The sequence below is a fragment of the Rhinopithecus roxellana genome, chromosome 14, assembly GCF_007565055.1.
Source record: "Rhinopithecus roxellana isolate Shanxi Qingling chromosome 14, ASM756505v1, whole genome shotgun sequence".
Lineage (NCBI taxonomy): Eukaryota > Metazoa > Chordata > Mammalia > Primates > Cercopithecidae > Rhinopithecus > Rhinopithecus roxellana.
The window spans coordinates 124,671,431-124,691,265 of record NC_044562.1 but is presented as its reverse complement, the minus strand read 5'-3'; the positions used below and the strand labels follow the sequence as shown (position 1 = coordinate 124,691,265).

The 19,835-nt window shown below is 38.4% G+C and overlaps 1 protein-coding gene and 1 non-coding gene across 4 annotated transcripts in view; one reads left to right on the top strand and one right to left on the bottom strand.

The window, feature by feature from the left end:
* Positions 1 to 1,549: 1,549 nt before the first annotated feature.
* The window catches only part of RAB3GAP1 (RAB3 GTPase activating protein catalytic subunit 1), a 112,875-nt gene continuing 94,589 nt past the window's right edge, over positions 1,550 to 19,835 (top strand). For all 3 annotated transcript variants that reach the window (XR_004053204.1, XM_010367401.2, XM_010367394.2), the window contains exons 1-3: positions 1,550 to 1,604; positions 1,710 to 1,765; positions 7,224 to 7,299. Coding sequence is in view for 2 of the 3 variants with exons in the window: in XM_010367401.2 (XP_010365703.1) it covers positions 1,587 to 1,604; positions 1,710 to 1,765; positions 7,224 to 7,299 (150 nt within the window). In the remaining variant the exon portion in view is untranslated. The remainder of the gene's footprint in view (positions 1,605 to 1,709; positions 1,766 to 7,223; positions 7,300 to 19,835) is intronic.
* LOC115893410 lies at positions 14,736 to 14,836 on the bottom strand. The gene has a single exon (XR_004053417.1). It is a non-coding gene; the product is annotated as a small nucleolar RNA U13 (small nucleolar RNA).

Below are 19,835 nucleotides of genomic sequence, written 5' to 3'. Positions count from 1 at the left end.
CATTTTTGATATCTTTCATTCTTATTTTAAGATTAATCATTTTTGGCTGGGTGCGGTGACTCACACCTATAATCCCAGCACTTTGGGAGGCTGAGGCGGGTGAGCACTTGCGCTCAGGAGTTCAGACCAGCCTGGGTAGCATGGTGAAACCCTGTCTCTACCAAAAATACAAAATACTAGCCAGGCATGGCGGCTTGAGCCTGTGGTCTCAGCTACTCGGCAGGCTGAGGAGGGAGGATCACTTGAGCCTGGGAGGTGTAGGTTGTAGTGAGTGGAGATTGTGCCTCGCACTTCAGCCTGGGTAACAGAGTGAGACTCCATCTCAAAAAAATAAATTAATTAATAAATAATAATAATAATTTTTTTTTTTTTTAGACAGAGTCTTGCTCTGTCACCAGGCTGGAGTGCAAGGGTGCAGTCCCAGCTCACTGCAACCTCTGCCTCCCAGGTTCAAGTGATTCTCCTGCCTCAGCCTCCTGAGTAGCTGGGACTACAGGCGTGTGCCACCACACCCAGCTAATTTTTGTATTTTTAGTAGAGATGGGGTTTCCCCATGTTGGCCAGGATGGTCTTGATCTCTTGACCTACTGATCCATCTGCCTTGGCCTCTCTAAGTTCTGGGATTACAGGCGTGAGCCACCACGCCCAGCCAATAATAATTTTTATCACTGAGGCTGCATCTCCTAGTTCCCCACCTCCAAATTCCCTCTGTGGGTTGCAAAACTCATTAAATGAGATTATATTTTTAAAAACTTTTAATTATGTAAACATTCAAACCTAAACAAAAGTAGAGGAAATAGTATATCACAGGTATAAACAATTATCCACTCATAACTTTTATTTCATTCCTAGCCTTACTCTTTTCTCCTTCCCATTACTTTGAGGCAAACCCCAGATGTGGCAGCATTTCATTTGAAAATATTTCAGTAAGAGAATGCTTAACTGCTAGCTGACACCCCTTCTGTTCTTCAACAGCTTAAAAAATGAAGCGTTTGTTGAACACCATGTTGCTCATCCCAGAAACCAGGTAACAAGTATGATTTTATTTCAGGACAATCAACTGGGCAAGTTCTTACAGGGTCAGAGGGCACAGGGTAGAAGTGGTGAGTATTACAGCACCTGGCTTAGTGCGTTGCAATCAATAAACAGAGGTTGAATGAAAACAAACCCAATCGTTACAATGTAAGCCAATTGATACTAACTACAAATAGGGGTTGAATGAAAACAAACCCAACAGGCTTTAGGTTTTTTAATCCAATCTTATCCACATGAGTTTAAGGTCTTGTCCCAATACCTTGCTTCTGTTCCCTTTCTGTATTCATTACAGGAAATTTTCAAGTTTTATTAAACCAGCTAGAGCGGAGTTTTATTAACCAGCTGAGGGCGGACTAAAGTCTTCCAGACCGGGCCGAAGAAGCAGCACTCCCACTCACCAAGGCGACTCAAGAACAGGGGGCGGGGAGTCAGGGGGCGGGGCCGCGCGGAGCCCCGCCCAGACCCCGCCCACGGCAGCTCACCATCCGGCTTCCCCGTCTCTTTCGCTCTTCTTCCCGGCAGGCTTAGCGCCCGACCCGGCGCTCCTCAAGATGGCTGCTGACAGTGAGGTGATCTCTTTGCTCCCTACTTAATCCTAGTCACTGTCTAAATTCGTTCCTCCATGTCGTCTCCTTGGGGCTTAATTTCTTTTTCTTTTCTTCCCCTTCCCGCAGCCCGAATCCGAGGTATTTGAGATCACGGACTTCACCACTGCCTCGGAATGGGAAAGGTGAGTGAATCGCATTTTTGGTTGCCAGCTCCCATGGGCCCTGGAGTCCCCTAGCCGCTTCCCTGACCCTAGACACACCACAAGTGACGTCACTTCTGCGGGAACGGTAGGTCTCAGGTCCCCTCCTCCTCTCTTCTCTGGTCAACCGCAAGCCTCTTCCACGTCTCGCGTCTAGGCAAGACGCGGCCCGCCCCCGTCAGCCAATCTTTGAGGCTCAGGCTCTCCCAAAGTTTTGTTTTCCTGTCAGACCGCTTTCCTTAGACTTTGGTTTTCTGGTTGTTACCCACTCGCAAGAACAATTTCCGAGGCTGCAACACCCGTTCCGGTTTTCATTACCGTTTAACTCATTATCGTAAGCAGTAAACTTGGCAGGTGCGTCCCCCACCCCATCCCGTATACGTTGGTATACCCTTTTCAGGAGGAAGTCTTTCTTCAGAGTATTGGTGGTTGTCCGTCTGTCACACTCCCACCATCTCCATGCTGTCTTTAATTTTTTATTTTTATTTATTTTTGGAGACAGAGTCTCAGTCTGTCGCCCAGGCTGGAGTGCAATGGCGAGGTCATAGCTCACTGCGGCCTCGAACTCCTAGGCTCAGGTGAAGCTTTCGCTTTAGCCTCAGGAGGAGCTGGGGCCACAGGCACGCGCCATCACGCCAAACTAATTTCTTAAAGATCTCGTTGTGTTGCCCAGGCTAGTCTTGAACTCCTGGACTCAAGCCTCGGCCGCCCAAAATGTTGAGATTACAGGCTTGAGCCTCCGCGCCTGGCCCATCCTGTCTTTTAGAATAACCTTTTAAAAAAGTCTGCATGTGGCTTTGGAATGCTTTAAGTTGTTACATTTCAGTGGGTACTGTGCCCAGACTTCCTGTGCTTATCAAACTCAGATGAACAGCTGTCTGGGTGAAACTGTTCTATCACTGAAATTAGTTGAAAGCCAAGTTTATGGAGGAGTGATAGCTTAGATCGAGAAAGTTTCTGTTGAGTGTCACAGAAAGCCTTCAGTTTTCTGGGTGTGGAAGTCAGTGTTTACACTGTTACAACATTTTATAATCTTTCTGGTCGGGAGAGGAAATTTGTGGATGTCGTGTCATTAGGTGGTCCTTGTTGGAATAATAGACCTGTGGTACCCTTCATAAAATTATCAGTAAGACATAACCACACTGGCAAGACTTCATTGAGCAGATACTGAGTGTCCAGAGCTATATACAAAGGGAGAAGCAGAAACTTGACCCATATATTTTTAAAAAACAACAAACAGCAAATAGTTAAAATGTAAACCAATTTATACTACCTATAAAAATAATAATTAATTATTATTTAAATAGGGGTGATATTGTGGGCTACAGTAGTTGGAGATATTTTCATAGAAAACATAGGAAATGAGCTGGGCCTTGAAAGTGGGAAGTGGTTGGTTAAACATGAGAATGGATTGACATGGGCAGAGACATAGGTGAGAATGAACCTTTGAAGGGACTTATATCTTTACTAGAGTGAAGACTGTCTGTTGAAGGGAAATAAATAAGGTTAATGAGGAAGATGGGATTGGGTTATGGACATCTTCCCAAACTACATGCAGGAATCCAGATTCAGTATTCCTATGACCAGTGATTCTCATACTTTAATTTACATCAGAGTCATAGATTGCTGGACACCGTTCTCAGAGTTTCTGATTCTGTAGGTCTGAGGTGGGACTAAAAATTTTGCTTCTGTAACATGGTCTCAGGGAATTCAGATGCTGCTGGTCAGGAGACCGCACTTAGAAAGAACCACTGGTTAAGACAATAGTGAGAGACCCTTGATTTTGGAGTGGCCAGGTGATATGATGAGAGTGGTTTTAGGACATGATGTAGAATAATGGCAGGAGACTTAACTTGATTCATAATTAGGATGGTGATTTGTGGACTGGAATAGAAGGGGAGCCTAGAAGGGAGGATTGTAACATATTTCAGAGAAGATTTAGGTAATAAGCTTGATGATACGTTAAGAGTGGGAAAAATCAAATGTGAACTGCAGTTTTTTGCCTGAAAGAATGAAGATAAGGAAGTGTCAAAGTGAGAAGATTTGAACCTGTTTTGAACCTGTTGATTTTGAAATAATTTGATGTCTTAAAGGTAGTTAGAAAAATGTAATTCAAATCTTGGAGGGTGGGGGTAGGCAAACATCAGAGTTTTGAATGGAAAAATGATCACTTTCCCCTAGTTAAAAATATCCTGAAGTGGAATATTAAGTCCTTTAGCTTTGCATATGGAAATAATTTTTTTTTTTATTTATTTTTTTATTTTTTATTTTTTTTGTGAGACGGAGTCTCGCTCTGTCCACCAGGCTGGAGTGCAGTGGCGCCATCTCGGCTCACTGCAAGCTCTGCCTCCCGGGTTCCCGCCATTCTCCTGCCTCAGCCTCCCGAGTAGCTGGGACTACAGGCGCCCGCCACGGCGCCCGGCTTTTTTTTGTATTTTTAGTAGAGACGGGGTTTCATCGTGGTCTCGATCTCCTGACCTTGTGATCCGCCCGCCTTGGCCTCCCTAAGTGCTGGGATTACAGGCGTGAGCCACTGCGCCCGGCCGGAAATAATTATTAATGTAGTTATAGGAACTATTGCAAAGTAGAAAATTCTGTTTTTGGCTTTTATATTGTTTGTAGTGTGCATTTTACAATGCATGAGAAAAAATGTTAAGACTTTGAAGTCTCAAACTTTGAGTTTAATTTTAAATGAAAGATCTTATCAATACAATATGTTATGGACTATGTAGATCATTTATTGAGAGAACTGTATAGAAGCCCATAACTCTTTTTATCGTTTGTTCATTGACATAATATTTATTGAATCCCCATATGTCAAGCACAGTGCATATTAGGGATTTAGGGATGTGGTGGTTAGTAAAACAGGTACGGTTTCTGCTCTTACTAAATGTACAGTCTAGTGCATTACAGACACAAATCAAGTAATACAAGTGTGTAATTACGAGTTTATGTAAGAGCTAGAAAGGGAAAGAAACCTGGTCTTATAAGAACCTATAACAAAGGGACCTAATATAGAATAAGGAATCAGGAAATGACCCTTCATTTCCTGAGAGCTTTTAAGGAAAAAATTACTTAGTTTTTCTAGTCAAATCTCAATACTTGTAGGATAAAGTCCAAGTCTCTTAGCTAGTACTGATAGAATTCATTATTCATATAATAAGTATTTTAAGACATTCCTGGCCACGCATGGTGGCTCATGCCTGTAATCCCAGCACTTAGGGAGGCTGAGGCAGGCGGATCACTTGAGCTCAGGAGTTCAAGAGGAGCTGGGGCAGCATGGTGAAACCTTGTCTCTACTAAAAATACAAAAGCTAGCTGGATGTGGTAATGTGCACCTGTAGTCCCAGCTAGCCAGGAGGCTGAGATAGAAGGATTGCTTGAGTCCTGGAGGACAAGACTGCAGTGAGCGGTGATTACACCACTGCATTCCAGCCTAGGTGACAGAGTTGAGACACTGTCTCAAAAAAAAAAAACATTTCTTCTATAACTGTAACAATAATGCCTTATAGTAGAATAAAATATAAAAACCACCTATAAACTTACCACAGGAAATAATGACTGTAAATTTTTGGACGTATTTCCTTTTAACCTGTTATTTGGATCAAATATTAATATTTCTTTTCTTTTCTTTTCTTTTCTTTTCTTTTTTTTTGAGACAGAGTCTCATTCTATCGCCCAGGCTGGGGTGCAGTGGCACAATTTTGGCTCACTGCAACCTGTGCCACCTGGGTTCAACCAGTTCTCCTGCATCAGCCTTCTGAGTAGCTGGGATTATGCCACTGTGCCCAGCTAATTTTTGTTGTATTTTTAGTAGAGATGGGGTTTCACCATCTTGGACAAACTGGTCTTGAACTCCTGACCTCGTGATCCACCCGCGTCGGCCTCCCAAAGTGCTGGGATTACAGGCATGAGCCACTGTGCCTGGCCTTTGTGTATTTTCTTTTGATTGACATGATTTTTAATGGGTGCCTATTAGTCCTCGGAGTGGATGAACATACCATTTCCAAGGGTTTGCTGCAGTTGGGCGTTGAAGTAACTTCCAGTTTTTTTACTTTCATAAATGTAGTATACATTTCATGCAAATTTTTGCTTGCCTATGGATATATTTAAATTTTTTCTTTTTGGTAAACATGTAAACTTGTTTCTAGAGCACTCATTTTCAAACCTAGTAATTGTCATGACTGACCCCCCGCCATGAATTAAGTGTATGAATTGATACTGCATTTAATTTTAAAGCGGATTTACTAAGAAGCCTCAGATGAATCATAGATTTATTATTACTACCTTAAAACATAAATATTAGTTCATAATGTCACTGAAGAAAAAAATCTGTTGCCTTTTCATACAGTTTGACTAAAATTAACTCTAGTACTCTAGTAATACTTCCTAGGTGTTTAGGGAGCAATGTTGCTGTTAGATTGCATCATACTCAGCTTATATAAGAAGTCAACTTAGAGTAATAACAAGTCTTCTGAATGTGTCTTTGACTGAGACTTGACAGTTTTCATTTACTGATGTTGAACATGTTGCTAGTCAAAATTCAGTTCTCTTTTTAATAGGCCTTCTTGGTCATTGGATTTAAAGATTAGTGAATAGTTTTAAGATCTGTCAGTTATCCTTAGAGTTGACATATTTACTTGTAATTTCTTGTCAGCTGTCCATTAAAACTTGTTTTAGTTTCATGAACCAAGTTCCCAAATAATTCTTTTTTTGTTGGGAGGGGTAGTAAATCAGGGAATTCCTAATATATTTAAAGGAAAAGTTTATTTAAGTATGTCAGTTATTTTGGGTAGGAGAGAGATGATTGGTTTCATAATTTTATTTATTTATTTATTTTTGAGATGGAATTTCAGTCTGTCGCCCAGGCTGGAGTGCAGTGGCACGATCTCTGCTAACTGCAATGTCTGTTTCTATGTGATTTTTGTGCCTCAGCCTCCCGCATAGCTGGGATTACAGATGTGTGTCACCACACCGGGCTAATTTTTTTTGTATTTGTGCTGGGCTGGTCTTAAACTCCCAACTTCGGGTGACTTGCCCACCTCGGCCTTCCAAAGGGCTGGGATTACAGGCACGAGCCTCTGCACCCAGCCATAATTATCTTTAATAGTATCATTTTAGTCTGTCAGTTTTTATTTGTGCCCCAAATTTGTTTTATTCGTTTTAATAGAAATTCGTTAATTCTTAATTTACATTTTATGGAAGGCAGAATGCTTTTGTTGGTTAAGCAGTAGATATAAATGAATCAAAACCTAAGAATTCTTGAATGAAAGATTATTTGTCTTACCCCATATCCATAAATGAAGTTAGCAATACTAAGTGTACTGAGTCCTCTCTGGTCAAATTGTTAAAATATAAAAAATACCTTTTTAAAGAAATTATATAATAATAGGAAAAAATGTGTGCTGTTGTATTTAGAAGCTTTCTCCCCACTTCCTAGGTTTATTTCCAAAGTTGAAGAAGTCTTGAATGACTGGAAACTGATTGGAAACCCTTTGGGAAAGCCACTTGAAAAGGTCAGATCTATTTGCTGGTGTCTCTAAATGACTATTTACTTTGAAACCTCTATTTTCCAGCCCTTTGCTGCATTTGGCACATTTGAATTAAATGTTTTTTAAAGTTATGTATAATCTATAAACATCAAATGCCATTTGGAAGAATTTGGATTTAAATCTGTGGCAAATGATATATGTAAGACATTTGTGAAATGTTTAATAAAGTTATATATATATATATAATATTCTTGTGAGTGATTCTTTGTGAGTGAAATTTGCTTCTCTTTTGCCGTCTCCCTTGGAATGTTAACACATATTTTTAAAAGTTTTTTAGTTTGTCAGAGAAACATTGCAGTGACCAGCTTCTTTGGTAGCATATTTTGCTTAACGAATGAGGAAAATTCTAGTACTTAACCACTGACTTACTGTAGTTAACAACTATTTCACTCAGTTTTTGTATTTTAGAATATCACTAGTAACATCCCCCTGCCCTTTTAAACTTTTTAACTTATGGATGTTTTAAGGATTTTATTTAAGAATGAAAATATTACTCTTTGAAATTGAGGTAGAAATCAAATTCTAATCTAAAGTATCGGCAGTTTTATTCATAAGCCACATCCCAGATGTTTAATGAAGAATGTACTCTGAGAACAAACCTAGATTCACTGTGAAGGGATCTAACAATTTGATTTTAAGTTTATGTAGATGCTTAGTTTGTTAGATAAATTCTTTTGAAATAAAATTTATGGTTGATTTTATTACAACTCAATACTACTAACTCAGTGATAACTTATTAACTCAGTAATTATTAATTCAATGGTAATTTAATTATAATTTACCCTGTGGTAGGAACTTTGAGTTCTCAATATTTGCTAGGGTTTTTCAGCTTTGTGACGGTGATACTATCAAAAAAGAGACTGTCAAAATGCATTAGGAAGCCAGGCAACATAGTGAGACCTGGTCTCTTAAGGAAAAAAAATCTCCTTATTTGTATCAATATGAACAGAAAAAGTAAGACTACATATAAGAAATACATCATTTAAAGACTCTTGGCAATATATAAATTGATTTACTACATTACATGTGTGAATAAAGAAAATGTGACGCTTTCAAACACGGGTCATTCTATTCCACTTGAAACACATATGTAACAATTGATATAGATGCCAATAAGATTAAAGGCAAAATAAACTGGATATAGCTAGAATAGGAAATGATTTACACTACCAAAAAGAGAGCTAGATTGGGTACTTACGAGCTCTGATATTCTTTCATTCTTTGATTTACATGTATTTACTGAGTATCTGCTATGTGCCTGATGTGGAGAAATTGTGAACAAGATAAGATCAGTGTTGCCGTTGAACATAAATTCTAGTGAGGGTGATCGTTAAAGAAACATTAAATTTTTATATTATTATTATTTTTTAAATTGATATATGATAGATGTACATATTTTGGGGTACATGTGATAATTTGATACATTCATATAATCAAATCGTATAATTGGGAACCCTTAAAATACTTATCCTTATGCTAGGAACATACAAATTACTGTCTTTTAGCTATTTTGAAATGTACAGTCAATTAGTGTTAACTAAAGTCGCTCTAAGGGTTAAAAGTTTTAGATGCTAAATTCAGTTTTGGGATTTAAGTGGGTAATTATTTAAAGTAGGTAGCATACTGCCAGGCATGTAGTAGAGGCTAATGAAGTGTTAGTTCCAGTCTGTTTCTCCCTACTAGATAGTAGTATATAAATAAGATACAGAAAATATGGGCAGATTTCAAGGTGAGCTATAACTATGATGAATAGGAAGAAAGTGTAGAGGACAGGGATTGTTTGGTGTAGAAAAGAACATTTAGAGACTTCCTCAGAAGAGTTTAATTTATATGAAGGACAGTGATTGTTAATTTTCTTCCTCCACTGAGGGGGAATTAAGGGAAATTATTAAAACCTTTAATTATGGAAAATTTCAAACATACATAAGGTGAACAGAATAGTATAATGAACGCCCATGTACCCATCACTTAGTGTCAACAATTAATACTTTGCCGTTTCTTGTTTGAGTTGTACCTCTGTTTAATCCCCTGCCTCCACTAGATTTTTTAGATAGTTTTTTTGGGTAAGATTTATATGCATTGTAATGCATAAAACTTAACTGCTTGATTTTGACAAATGTTCACATGGGTATAACTTACACTCCTATCAAGATAGAGGACAGCTCTGTTACCCCAGGAAGATCCTTAGTGACCCTTTCTGGTTAATTCCCATGCCCTCCAGTCATCTGCTATTATTATTAGTATTAGTATTAGTATTAGTATTAGTATTAGTATTAGTATTAGTATTAGTATTAGTATTATTTGAGACAGAGTCTTGCTGTGTCGCCCAGGCTGGAGTGCTGTGATGTGATCTCGGCTCATTGCAACCTTTGCCTCCCGGGTTCAAGCAATTCACATGCCTTAGCCTCCCAAGAAACTGAGACTACAGGCATGTGCCACTTTGCCTGGCTATTTTTGTGTTTCTGGTATTTTGTATTTTCGCCACGTTGACCAGGCTGGTCTCCAATTCCTGGCCTAAAGCAATCCGCTTGCCCTGGCCTCCCAAAGTGCTGGGATTATAGGTGTGAACCACTGGGCCCAGCCTTTTTTTTTTTTTTTTTTTTAAATAAACATAAATTACTGTCACCTGCTGTAGAATTTTACATTTAGGTGACCATAAATGTCCCTGACATCCTTTACGCACCATAATGTTTTTAGATTCATCTAGTTTGTTGTACATGTCAGAATTTCATTTCTCTTTATTGCTGTGTAATAAGTGGTCTGTTTTATGAATAAACATGGTTTCTTTCACTTGTCCGCTTACATACTATTAGGAATAAAGCAGAACCTTATTGTATGAGGCTTTTTGTGGCCTTATGTTTTTATCTCTCTTGAGTAAATGCCTAGGATTGGAATCACTGGGTAGTAGGATAGGTGAAACAGCTGGAGCTTTTTGTACTGTTTTACCTGCCCACCATCAATACATGGGAGGTTGTGTTGCTCTGCATTCTCACCAACAATCAGTTGTTTGCAGTCTTGTATATTTTAGTCATCTTAATGGGTATGTAGTTTGTGCTTTTAATTTATATTTCTCATTTTGGTTTTAGTTTGTATTTCTATAATGATATTAATACTGACCACTTTGAATTTTCATGCACTTAGCCATTTGTTTATCTTCCTTTGTGAAATGTCTTTTTCAAGTTCTTTATCCATTTTAAAGATTGGATTTTGTTTTTATTGAGTTGTAGGAGTTCTTTTAGTGGTTTTTTTTTTTTTTTGTATTATATATTCTGCTTTTAAGTCTTTTCTCAGTAGTTTTTCTAGGTTGTGAAGATCTTTTTAATGCATTTTTCTAGAAACTTTATCAATTTATCATTTAACTTTTGTTTAGGTCTAGGTCTGTGATATTTTGAGCTATACTACATGGAGGGAAGTAGAGATCAAGTTTCTACTTTCCTTTTTTTTTTTGCGTATGGATATCCTGTTGTTCTAGAACCTACTTTGGAAAACACCTTTTCTTTTTTTTTTTTTTTTTTTTTTTTTTTGAGACGGAGTCTTGCTCTGTCACCCGGGCTGGAGTGCAGTGGCTGGATCTCTGCTCACTGCAAGCTCCGCCTCCCAGGTTCACGCCATTCTCCTGCCTCAGCCTCCGGAGTAGCTGGGGACTACAGGCGCCCGCGACCTCGCCCGGCTAGTTTTTTGCATTTTTAGTAGAGATGGGGTTTCACCGTGTTAGCCAGGATGGTCTCGATCTCCTGACCTCGTGATCCGCCCGTCTCGGCCTCCCAAAGTGCTGGGATTACAGGCTTGAGCCACCGCGCCCAGCTGGAAAACACCTTTTCCATTGAGTTGCTTTGTCACCTTTATTGAATAGTTGACCTAAGAAGTCTACTTCTGGAGTCTGCATTCTGTTTCATTAATCTATTTGACTATCCTTATGTCAATACCATATTGTCTTTTTTTTTTTTTTTTTTTTGAGACAGAGTCTCACTCTGTCTCCCAGGCTGGAGTGCTCAATCTTGGCTCACTGCAGCCTCCGCCTCCCGGGTTCAAGCTATTCTCCCGCCTCAGCCTCCCCAGTAGCTGAGATTACAGGCACCTGCCACCGCACCTGGCTACTCTTTTATTTTTAGTAGAGACAGGGTTTACCATGTTGGCCAGGCTGGTCTTGAACCCTTGACCTCAGGTGATCTACCCGCCTCAGCTTCCCAGAGTGCTGGGATTGTAGGCATGAGGCACTGCGCCTGGCCTATATTGTCTTGATTACTGTAGTTTCGGATTTCCCAACCTTGGCACTATTGACATTTTGGGCCACATTGTTGTGAGGCTGTCTTATGCGTTGTCAGATATTTAATAGTATCTTTGATTTCTACCTGCTAGATGCCGGTAACGTTTTTCCAGTTGTGACAACCAAAATCGTATCCAGGTATTGCCAAATGCCCGCTGAGGGACAAAATTGGCCCCAGCTGAGAACCATTGAATGGCTTTTTAGTAAATCCTGATGTTAATGTAAATTCTCCATCTTTGTTGTTTTCCCAAGATTTTAGATCTTTTGTGTTTCAATTATGAATTTTAGAATAGGCTTGCTTATTATTATAAAAAGGAGTATGATTATACTGAGACTGTAATTGGGGTTGTGTTGAATTTGTAGATCACTTTGGAGACATTTTAACAGTCTTGAAACGTCCAATCATGAACATGGCACATCTCTCCATTTATTTAGGTCATCTTTAATTTTTCTCAGCAACATTTTGCAGTTTTGGTAGAGGTCTTGTATATCCTTTGTTAACTTTATTACTAAGCATTTTATGTTGTATGATGCAAAAATAAATGAAATTGTTTTTTAGTTTTGTTTTCCAGTTGTTCGTTGCTAGTACTTAGATACACAGTAAAATTTTGTATGTTAACTTTGTGTCATAACGCCTAGCTAAACACACCTATTAATCATAATCATTTAATTCTTCTGCATTTTTCTACATTAATAGTTATGTTACACACAAATAGGTACAGTTTTACTTTCTTTCCAATTTTTATACCTTTATTACTATTATTGTACTATCCCAAACCTTCAGTAACATGTTGAGTAGAACTGCTGCAAGTAGACATCCTTGCCCTCGTTAAATGTGAGGTGGGGGAAATGTTCAGTGCTTCAAAACTTAGGTTAACTGTAGGTTTTTTAATAGTTGTCCAGAAGACTGAGTAAATTATTTTCTTAATTTGCTGAAAGTATTTTGTTTTTGTTGTAAATGAGTATTCAAGTTAGTAAAATCTTTAGCATCTATTGAGATAATCATATGGTTTTTCTTTTTTATTTTCTGAATATGGTAAATTATGTTGATTAAAACAATTTTTTTGTTGTAAAATGTAAGATTTACCATTTTAATAATTTTTAAGTGTAAAATTTAGTGGCATTTAGTACTTTCACATTATTGTGCAGTCATTGCCACCATCCACATCCAGAACTTAATTCATCAGCACAAACTGAAAGTACCTATTACACAAGAACTCCTTGTTGCTTGGGTTGCTTCTACCTTTTAGCCATTATAAGTAATGCTGCTATGAACATGAATGTACAAATATCTGTCAGGTTCCTGCTTTCAGTGCTTTTAGGTTTATATCCAGAAGTGGAATTGCTGAATTATTTGATGATTCTATTTTCAACTTTCTGGGGAACTGCCATACTTTTGGCTGGCTACAAATTTTGTTTTTGTTTTCCTGAAAGATTTTGCCATATTTTTGAAGGATAGTTTTGCTTAAGAGTGCTGGCTTGATGGTTATTTTTTCCACTTCTATAAAGATGTAGTTCCATTGTCTTCTGTTCTCTGTAGTTTCTAAGGAGAAGGTAGATATAGTCATATTTTTGTTTGACTTTGTTGTTCTTCTCTGGCTGCTTTTGAGATTCTTCTCTTTAAAAAAATTTTACTTAAGCTATCTGACTGTGATGTGCACAGATATGTTTTCTTTGTATTTTTGCTGCATAGGGTTTATATTGATATTGGATAAATTTTTGTTTTTCACCACATTGGGGGCGTGTTAGGTCATTATATCTTCAATTTTTTTTTTGCCCCATTCTCTACTCTTTTTCTGTGACTTAAGCTATACTTAACATTTGACTTGTTGATCCTGACCCCCAGGTAGGTCTCTGAGGTTCTGCTGTCAGTCTTTTTTCTCTCTGTCCTTTAGGTTGGATAGTTTCTCTTGATTTCAAGTTCATTTATTCTTTCTTCTGTTGATTCCAACTTGCTGTTAAGCCCACCTGCTGTATTTTTCAGTTCAGTTGTTGTACTTTTTAGGTCTAGAATTTTCATTTGATTCTTATGAGTAATTTTCAATTTTCTGAGGTTCCTCATCTCTAAGTTTGTTTTGAAAATAGTTTCTTTAGTCCTTGAGTGTATTTATTATAGCTAGTCTAATGCAAGTTGCATGACTAGGTCTTTTTGGGGTTGGTTTCTGTTGACTGTGTTTTTTGTTTTTGTTTTTGTTTTTTTTTTTTTTTTTTTGAGTATAGGTCACATTTTGCTGTTTTTTTGTTTTTTTGGGTTTTTTTCTGAGGTGTTTTTATTTTGATATGTTTATCCAGTAATTTTAAAGTTTCATGCTTACATTATGAAGTGTAGAGACGAAATGTAGTCTACATTTTATTTATAATGTAAGCATAAATTTTCATTCATAAACTTTCTAACATTTATGTTGTGTTCCTCTGAAGAGTATTTTTTTTGGTTCTAGCGAGTGTTTTGCTTGGCTGGATTAAAACTGCATTCTCTTTTCAGTGATGGCAGCAGCTGAAATCTTTTCTTTGTAGCTCTTTCTTTGTCATTGTACCCTAGAATCTCCTGTGCACATGCATAGTTTAGCAGATAGCCAAGGTTTGGGACAGTTTATACATAAATTTTGGGGACTTAGCCCCTGTTGGCTTCTTCCTTTCCAGAATTTACACCTCAATGTTAGAACTGCCCTGTCAACCTCAAACTTTGTCTGGTGTCACCTAAATTCGGTAAAGGTATATCTTTCTGCTTCCCAAGTTGTACACAGATTAGAGCCCCCTTAGATCAACAATTCTCAGTGTGTGATCTGAGGACCGTTGTCTGTCTCTGAGAGCTTTGCAAGGGGTGATCACGGTCCCTGCCTTTTCCAGTTAGGTACGTGTGTACTTGAGGCCAAATTTTCTTCATGTACTTCAACTAGAACAATGGATTGCAGTGATTCATTGCAGAAGCAGATATGAGAATACAGTTAACTTTTTAAAAACTATACATTAAACAGATTTGCAAAAAGGTAGAATAAGGCTACTCTTCTCATGAATATTTTTGTTTGTTCCAGAAAATGTCGTTAGAACTTATATGTTAAGATATAAAAAGTTCATTGTTTGTAATGAATTAATAAATTGCAATTTTTTTCCTTTCAGTTTTTTTGTATTTTCACGTCAGATGGTAATGTACCGATGTTGTGACAATGTTTGAGGGAGGCACATCTCATGTGTGCATGAAAACTTAAACATTACGCTTTCGAAATATGAAAGGATCTCTTAAAATTTCTAATGCGGGGTCTTCAGAAATTTTTTTTTTTTGAGAGGGAGTCCCACTCTGTCACCAGGCTGGAGTGCAGGGGCGCAATCTCAGCTCACTGCAACCTTTGCCTCCCGGGTTCAAGTGATTCTCTTGCCTTGGTATCCTGAGTAGCTGGGACTATAGGTGCGTGCCACCATGCCCAGCTAATTTTTTTTTTTTTTGTATTTTTAGTAGAGACGAGGTTTCACCATGTTGGCCAGAATGGTCTCAATCTTTTGACCTTGTGATCTGCCTGCCTCAGCCTCCCAACGTGCTGGGATTACAGGCGTGAGCCACTGCACCCAGCCAGTAATTTTTAAGAGTGTAAGGGAGTCCTGAGTCCAGAAAGTTTGAGAATTGCTGTTAGACAAAAAGGTATAAACAAGTGCCTGTTGTCAGATACACTTTCTTTTTTTCATGGGTAAACTCTTCTCAGCTTCTGTCTGCATTTGGTCTCTCTCCAGAGCATTGAAAAATGGTGTTTTTGTCCAGATTTTATAGGATAGTGTATCTGACCAAGTTGCTTCACCATTACCAGAACCCAAAGTGCTGGGAAATGATTTTAAAAGGGAAGGAAATGGCAATTTTTGAGCACCAGGTATGGTACTGGTATCATGCACTCTAGTTGGGACTGTGTCTGTTAATTTAATCCTTAAGCAGATTTCAACAGTTAGTTATAACCCCATTTTATGGACAAGAAATAAAGCTTTGAGTTTATGTGGTACTGTAATTTGCCCAGTGTCATTTCGCCAGTAGTTTTGGTATAAACGGGATTAAAGTTAGGTGTTGCCTTCAAAACCCATGTTGGTTCTACTTTACTGTGTCCTTTTTGGTTTCAGCAATTTAAGCGTGAGTAAAATTACTTCGAATGAGTATTAAAATAGGTTTCTAAGGCAGATTTTGGGATTCTGTTGTCTGGGGCTTTATAAAATAGATAAAAATCTTGGTGGTATGAGTATGATCCTTCTTGAAGGCAAGGGAAATAAAGAAATGACCGTTTAAGTTCCTTTTAGCTTTGTAATTTTATGATTCTATTTAGCTAGCAAAAATTTTAAGTACTTTTAATGAAGTATTAAGTTTAGGTATGTCATAATCCAGTAATAGAACTGTTTAGTCAGTGACTGACTCGTATCTCCCTGAAAAATTCATGGAAGAAGAATTAACTTTAGAGTATTAATAGAAGAATAATGACTACAGTAATGTTGAAATGAGTTCACATTTTTCACTCAGTAGATTGGAATGGCACTTCAGTACTTAAAGTTCGTATGGCAAATTTAAGATGAATTTCTTTCTTTTTTTTTTTTTTTTTTTTTTTTTTTTTTTTTTTTTTTGAGACGGAGTCTCGCTCTGTCGCCCGGGCTGGAGTGCAGTGGCCGGTTCTCAGCTCACTGCAAGCTCCGCCTCCCGGGTTTATGCCATTCTCCTGCCTCAGCCTCCGAGTAGCTGGGACTACAGGCGCCCGCCACCTCGCCCGGCTAGTTTTTTGTATTTTTTAGTAGAGACGGGGTTTCACCATGTTAGCCAGGATGGTCTCGATCTCCTGACCTCGTGATCCGCCCGTCTCGGCCTCCCAAAGTGCTGGGATTACAGGCTTGAGCCACCGCGCCCGGCCGATGAATTTCAATTATAAATTTTCTCAATTAGAAATTCCCAAACTAAGTTATGATAATAAGTCAAATTTGGGACTTATATAAACTTTATATAAACAGTTTAGATTCCTTTATTTGCATTATCTCCGAACATTTTGGTGTTTTATGGAGTATTAATGTGGGGGAGTGTATGTTTTATCAAAGCTGAAGTTTTTTGAAACTATAGAAGGTTGAGGATCAGTCACTGATGAGAATGCAGTGTTTCTGAAATGAAGTAAATAAAAACAAAAGCAACATTGAGCTGCTCACAACCTTGTTGGAATGGGACATGTAAGATAAGGTTTGTAGTTTGTTTTTTTTCCCTCTTCATTTTTATTTTTCCTTTAAATCATAACCATAGTGTCTATAGCTTCTTTGGATATTATGTAGAAGAAAAAAAATTGGTGTTTTGTTATATCTCTGATTCATTCGAATTGGAAGTTTCGGGAGTTTTTTGCTGTTATTGTTGTCAACATTTTTATTATTGTAATATAAAAATAGCAGGAGATATCTTTAAGAGGCAGAATAACATACATAGGTGATGAAGAATATGCACTCTAAAGTTGTACAGTTTGTGTTGGAATCCGAATTCTGTTGCTCATTTGCTTTGTGGCATTGTGCTCAGTTACTGTTAGTCATTATTTATTTTTGTCTTTCTGTCTTAATTGCTGTTATTATTTTTGAGAGAGGGTCTTGCTGTTACCCAGGCTAGAGTGTGGTGGCACAATCTTGGCTCACTGGATGGAGCCTCAGCCTCCTGGACTCAGGTTATCCTTCTACCTCAGGCTCCTAAGTAGCTGGGACTACAGGTACATGCCACCATGCCCAGTAACTGGTTAAAATTTTTTTTTCTGTTGAAACAAGGTTTCACCATGTTGCCCAGGCTAGTGTTGAATTCCTGGACTCAAGGGCTTCTCCTGCCTCAGCCTCTTAAAATGCTAGGATTACAGGTGTGATCCACTGAGCCTGGCCTCTTACAAGTATTACAGTCTAGCTGTGTCTCCAGGCTGGAGTGTAGTGGTGTGATCTCGGCTCACTGCAACCTCCACCTGCCGGGTTCAAGCAATTCTCCTGCCTCAGCCTCCCGAGTATCTGGGATTACAGGCGCCTGCCACCACGCCTGGCTAATTTTATATTTTTAGTAGAGACGGGCTTTCTCCATGTTGGTTAGGCTGGTCTCAAACTCTTGACCTTGTGATCTGCCCAAAGTGTTGGGATTACAAGCGTGAGCCGTTGTGCCTGGCCTATAAAGGGAATTCTTAATCCAGAGTCTTGGGTCTCTTTGAATTGTATGCATTCTTAATTTTGAATGCGAATTTTCTTGGGAGATGGTCCACGACTTTTGTCAGATACTCAGAGGAGCCCATGACCCCAAAAAGGTTAAATAAAAGCTAATGTTTAAAAATATTTTGGTATATATTTATTTTAAAAATTAATATGTTTCATTTTGACTATATATATATATATATATATATATATATATATATATATATACACACATACACAGGCTTACTTGAACATGTACTTTTGGGACAGTTTGTATGATAGAGACTACAGGTTTGTGTGAAAGTCACAGTTTACTCATATACAGATCTGGTAGTTTTTAAGTTGGTGACATTTGTCCTTGATACCCTTCTACCTTCTTACCTGTTTTTGTAATCCTAGTATCCTGGCCTTGAGGTCCAGAGCCTCATTTTACTGGCCCTTAAATGCTCCAAAATTACCCACTTTTTTCCTTTGCTTCCAGTCCCCCTATCTTCATCCGCTGTCCAAAGTACCATGCTAATCCTAATCAGTGGAAAGCAGTTTTATTAATTTATTTAAAATATTTGAATGGATGAATAAAATATTTGAATATTTGAATGGATTAGTTTGGTTTCATATTTTACTCAAATATTCAGAGAAACTTCTCTTAGGCTCCTATCTTTGAATTCCTTTCTGTTGTGGGTGCAAGTGCTGGGGCTGGTGTTGCAGGTAGTAAAATAATTTACCAAAACAGTCGTAGGTTTTTTTAAAAAAAGGAAGATTTATTAGAGAAAGTATGAAGATACAAAGATACGTTGCAAGGGTGCAAGGTGCAGCACAGCAGAGAAGGGGCTGTCTGTAAAGAGGAAGGGGCAGGAGGGGCCTAAGTGCAGGATGAGGTTATGTTCCTGGGGCTACGTGCTCCCCTTCCCTATTGTTGCTTACCTATCAGGATTCCACATTCCCCCCCAACAGAACAACAATGACAAGTCTTTGACATTGGGGGTGGAAGTCTCATCTCCCAACCACATCCTGCTAACTATGGGTATGGCACTGACCCTGCCAATGGCTGTTGGTCTGTCAGGAGACTCAGTGGGTCATTGTCCTGGATTGTGGGACTTAGGATATTGTATTGGATCTTTTTTTCTTTCTTTCTTTCTTTTTTTTTTTTTTTAGATGAGTCTCGCTTTATCGCCCAGGCTGGAATCCGGTAGCATGATCTTGGCCCATTGCAACCTCCACCTCGAGGGTTCAAGCAGTTCTTATGCCTCAGCCTCCCAATTAGCTGTGACCACAGGTGCACACCACCATGCCTGGCTACTTTATTGTATTAGTAGAGATGGGGTTTCACCATGTTGACCAGGCTAGTCTCAAACTCTTGACCTCAAGTGATCCTCCTACCTCAGCCTCCCAAAGTGCTGGGATTATAGGCATGAGCCACGGTGCTCAGCCAGATATCAGATCTTGTTGGAGGCAGGGCTTATCAGAGAGGGAGAGCACGTTAAGACATAACTAGCATTCAACTGAATCTCCAGGGAAGATTCATAAAGGTAGCAGGCATCATTGGGGAGAGACTGATATCCCGTTTGCAGTGTCATTTGTAGGTGAAACTGTAGAATTCTAGAAGAGAAAGCTTTGTTTTTTAAGCCAGGTATCAAAAAGGCAAAAAACCTTTTGCAATGTGACTTTTTGTCCTTATTGGAAGCCCATTTGGGTAACCTGGAAGTCAAACTTGATGAAAAAGTGTTTGAATTTAATTAGACACAACATAGGGAGCAAATTTTAGAGAGACTATTATGCTTTAATTACATACAATATTCTTTTTATAAATTTCCTGTCACAATTTTCTCATGACTTACATAGACCATCTATTATATGCTTGGACTTTTTTTGACTTGTCCTGAACATCCCTTATTTTTAAACAACCAGTTATTTTACTTTAGGACAAGAAATTACCATACAAGATTCTTTCTCATATAAAATACTTTTTTATAACCTTCCTTACCAACAATACCTTTTTACCATTATAACCTTTAATTAGGCAGAAATTATTTTTCTTCTGTTAGTGAGTTATGGTTTGTATTATATGTTGCTGTGTGAG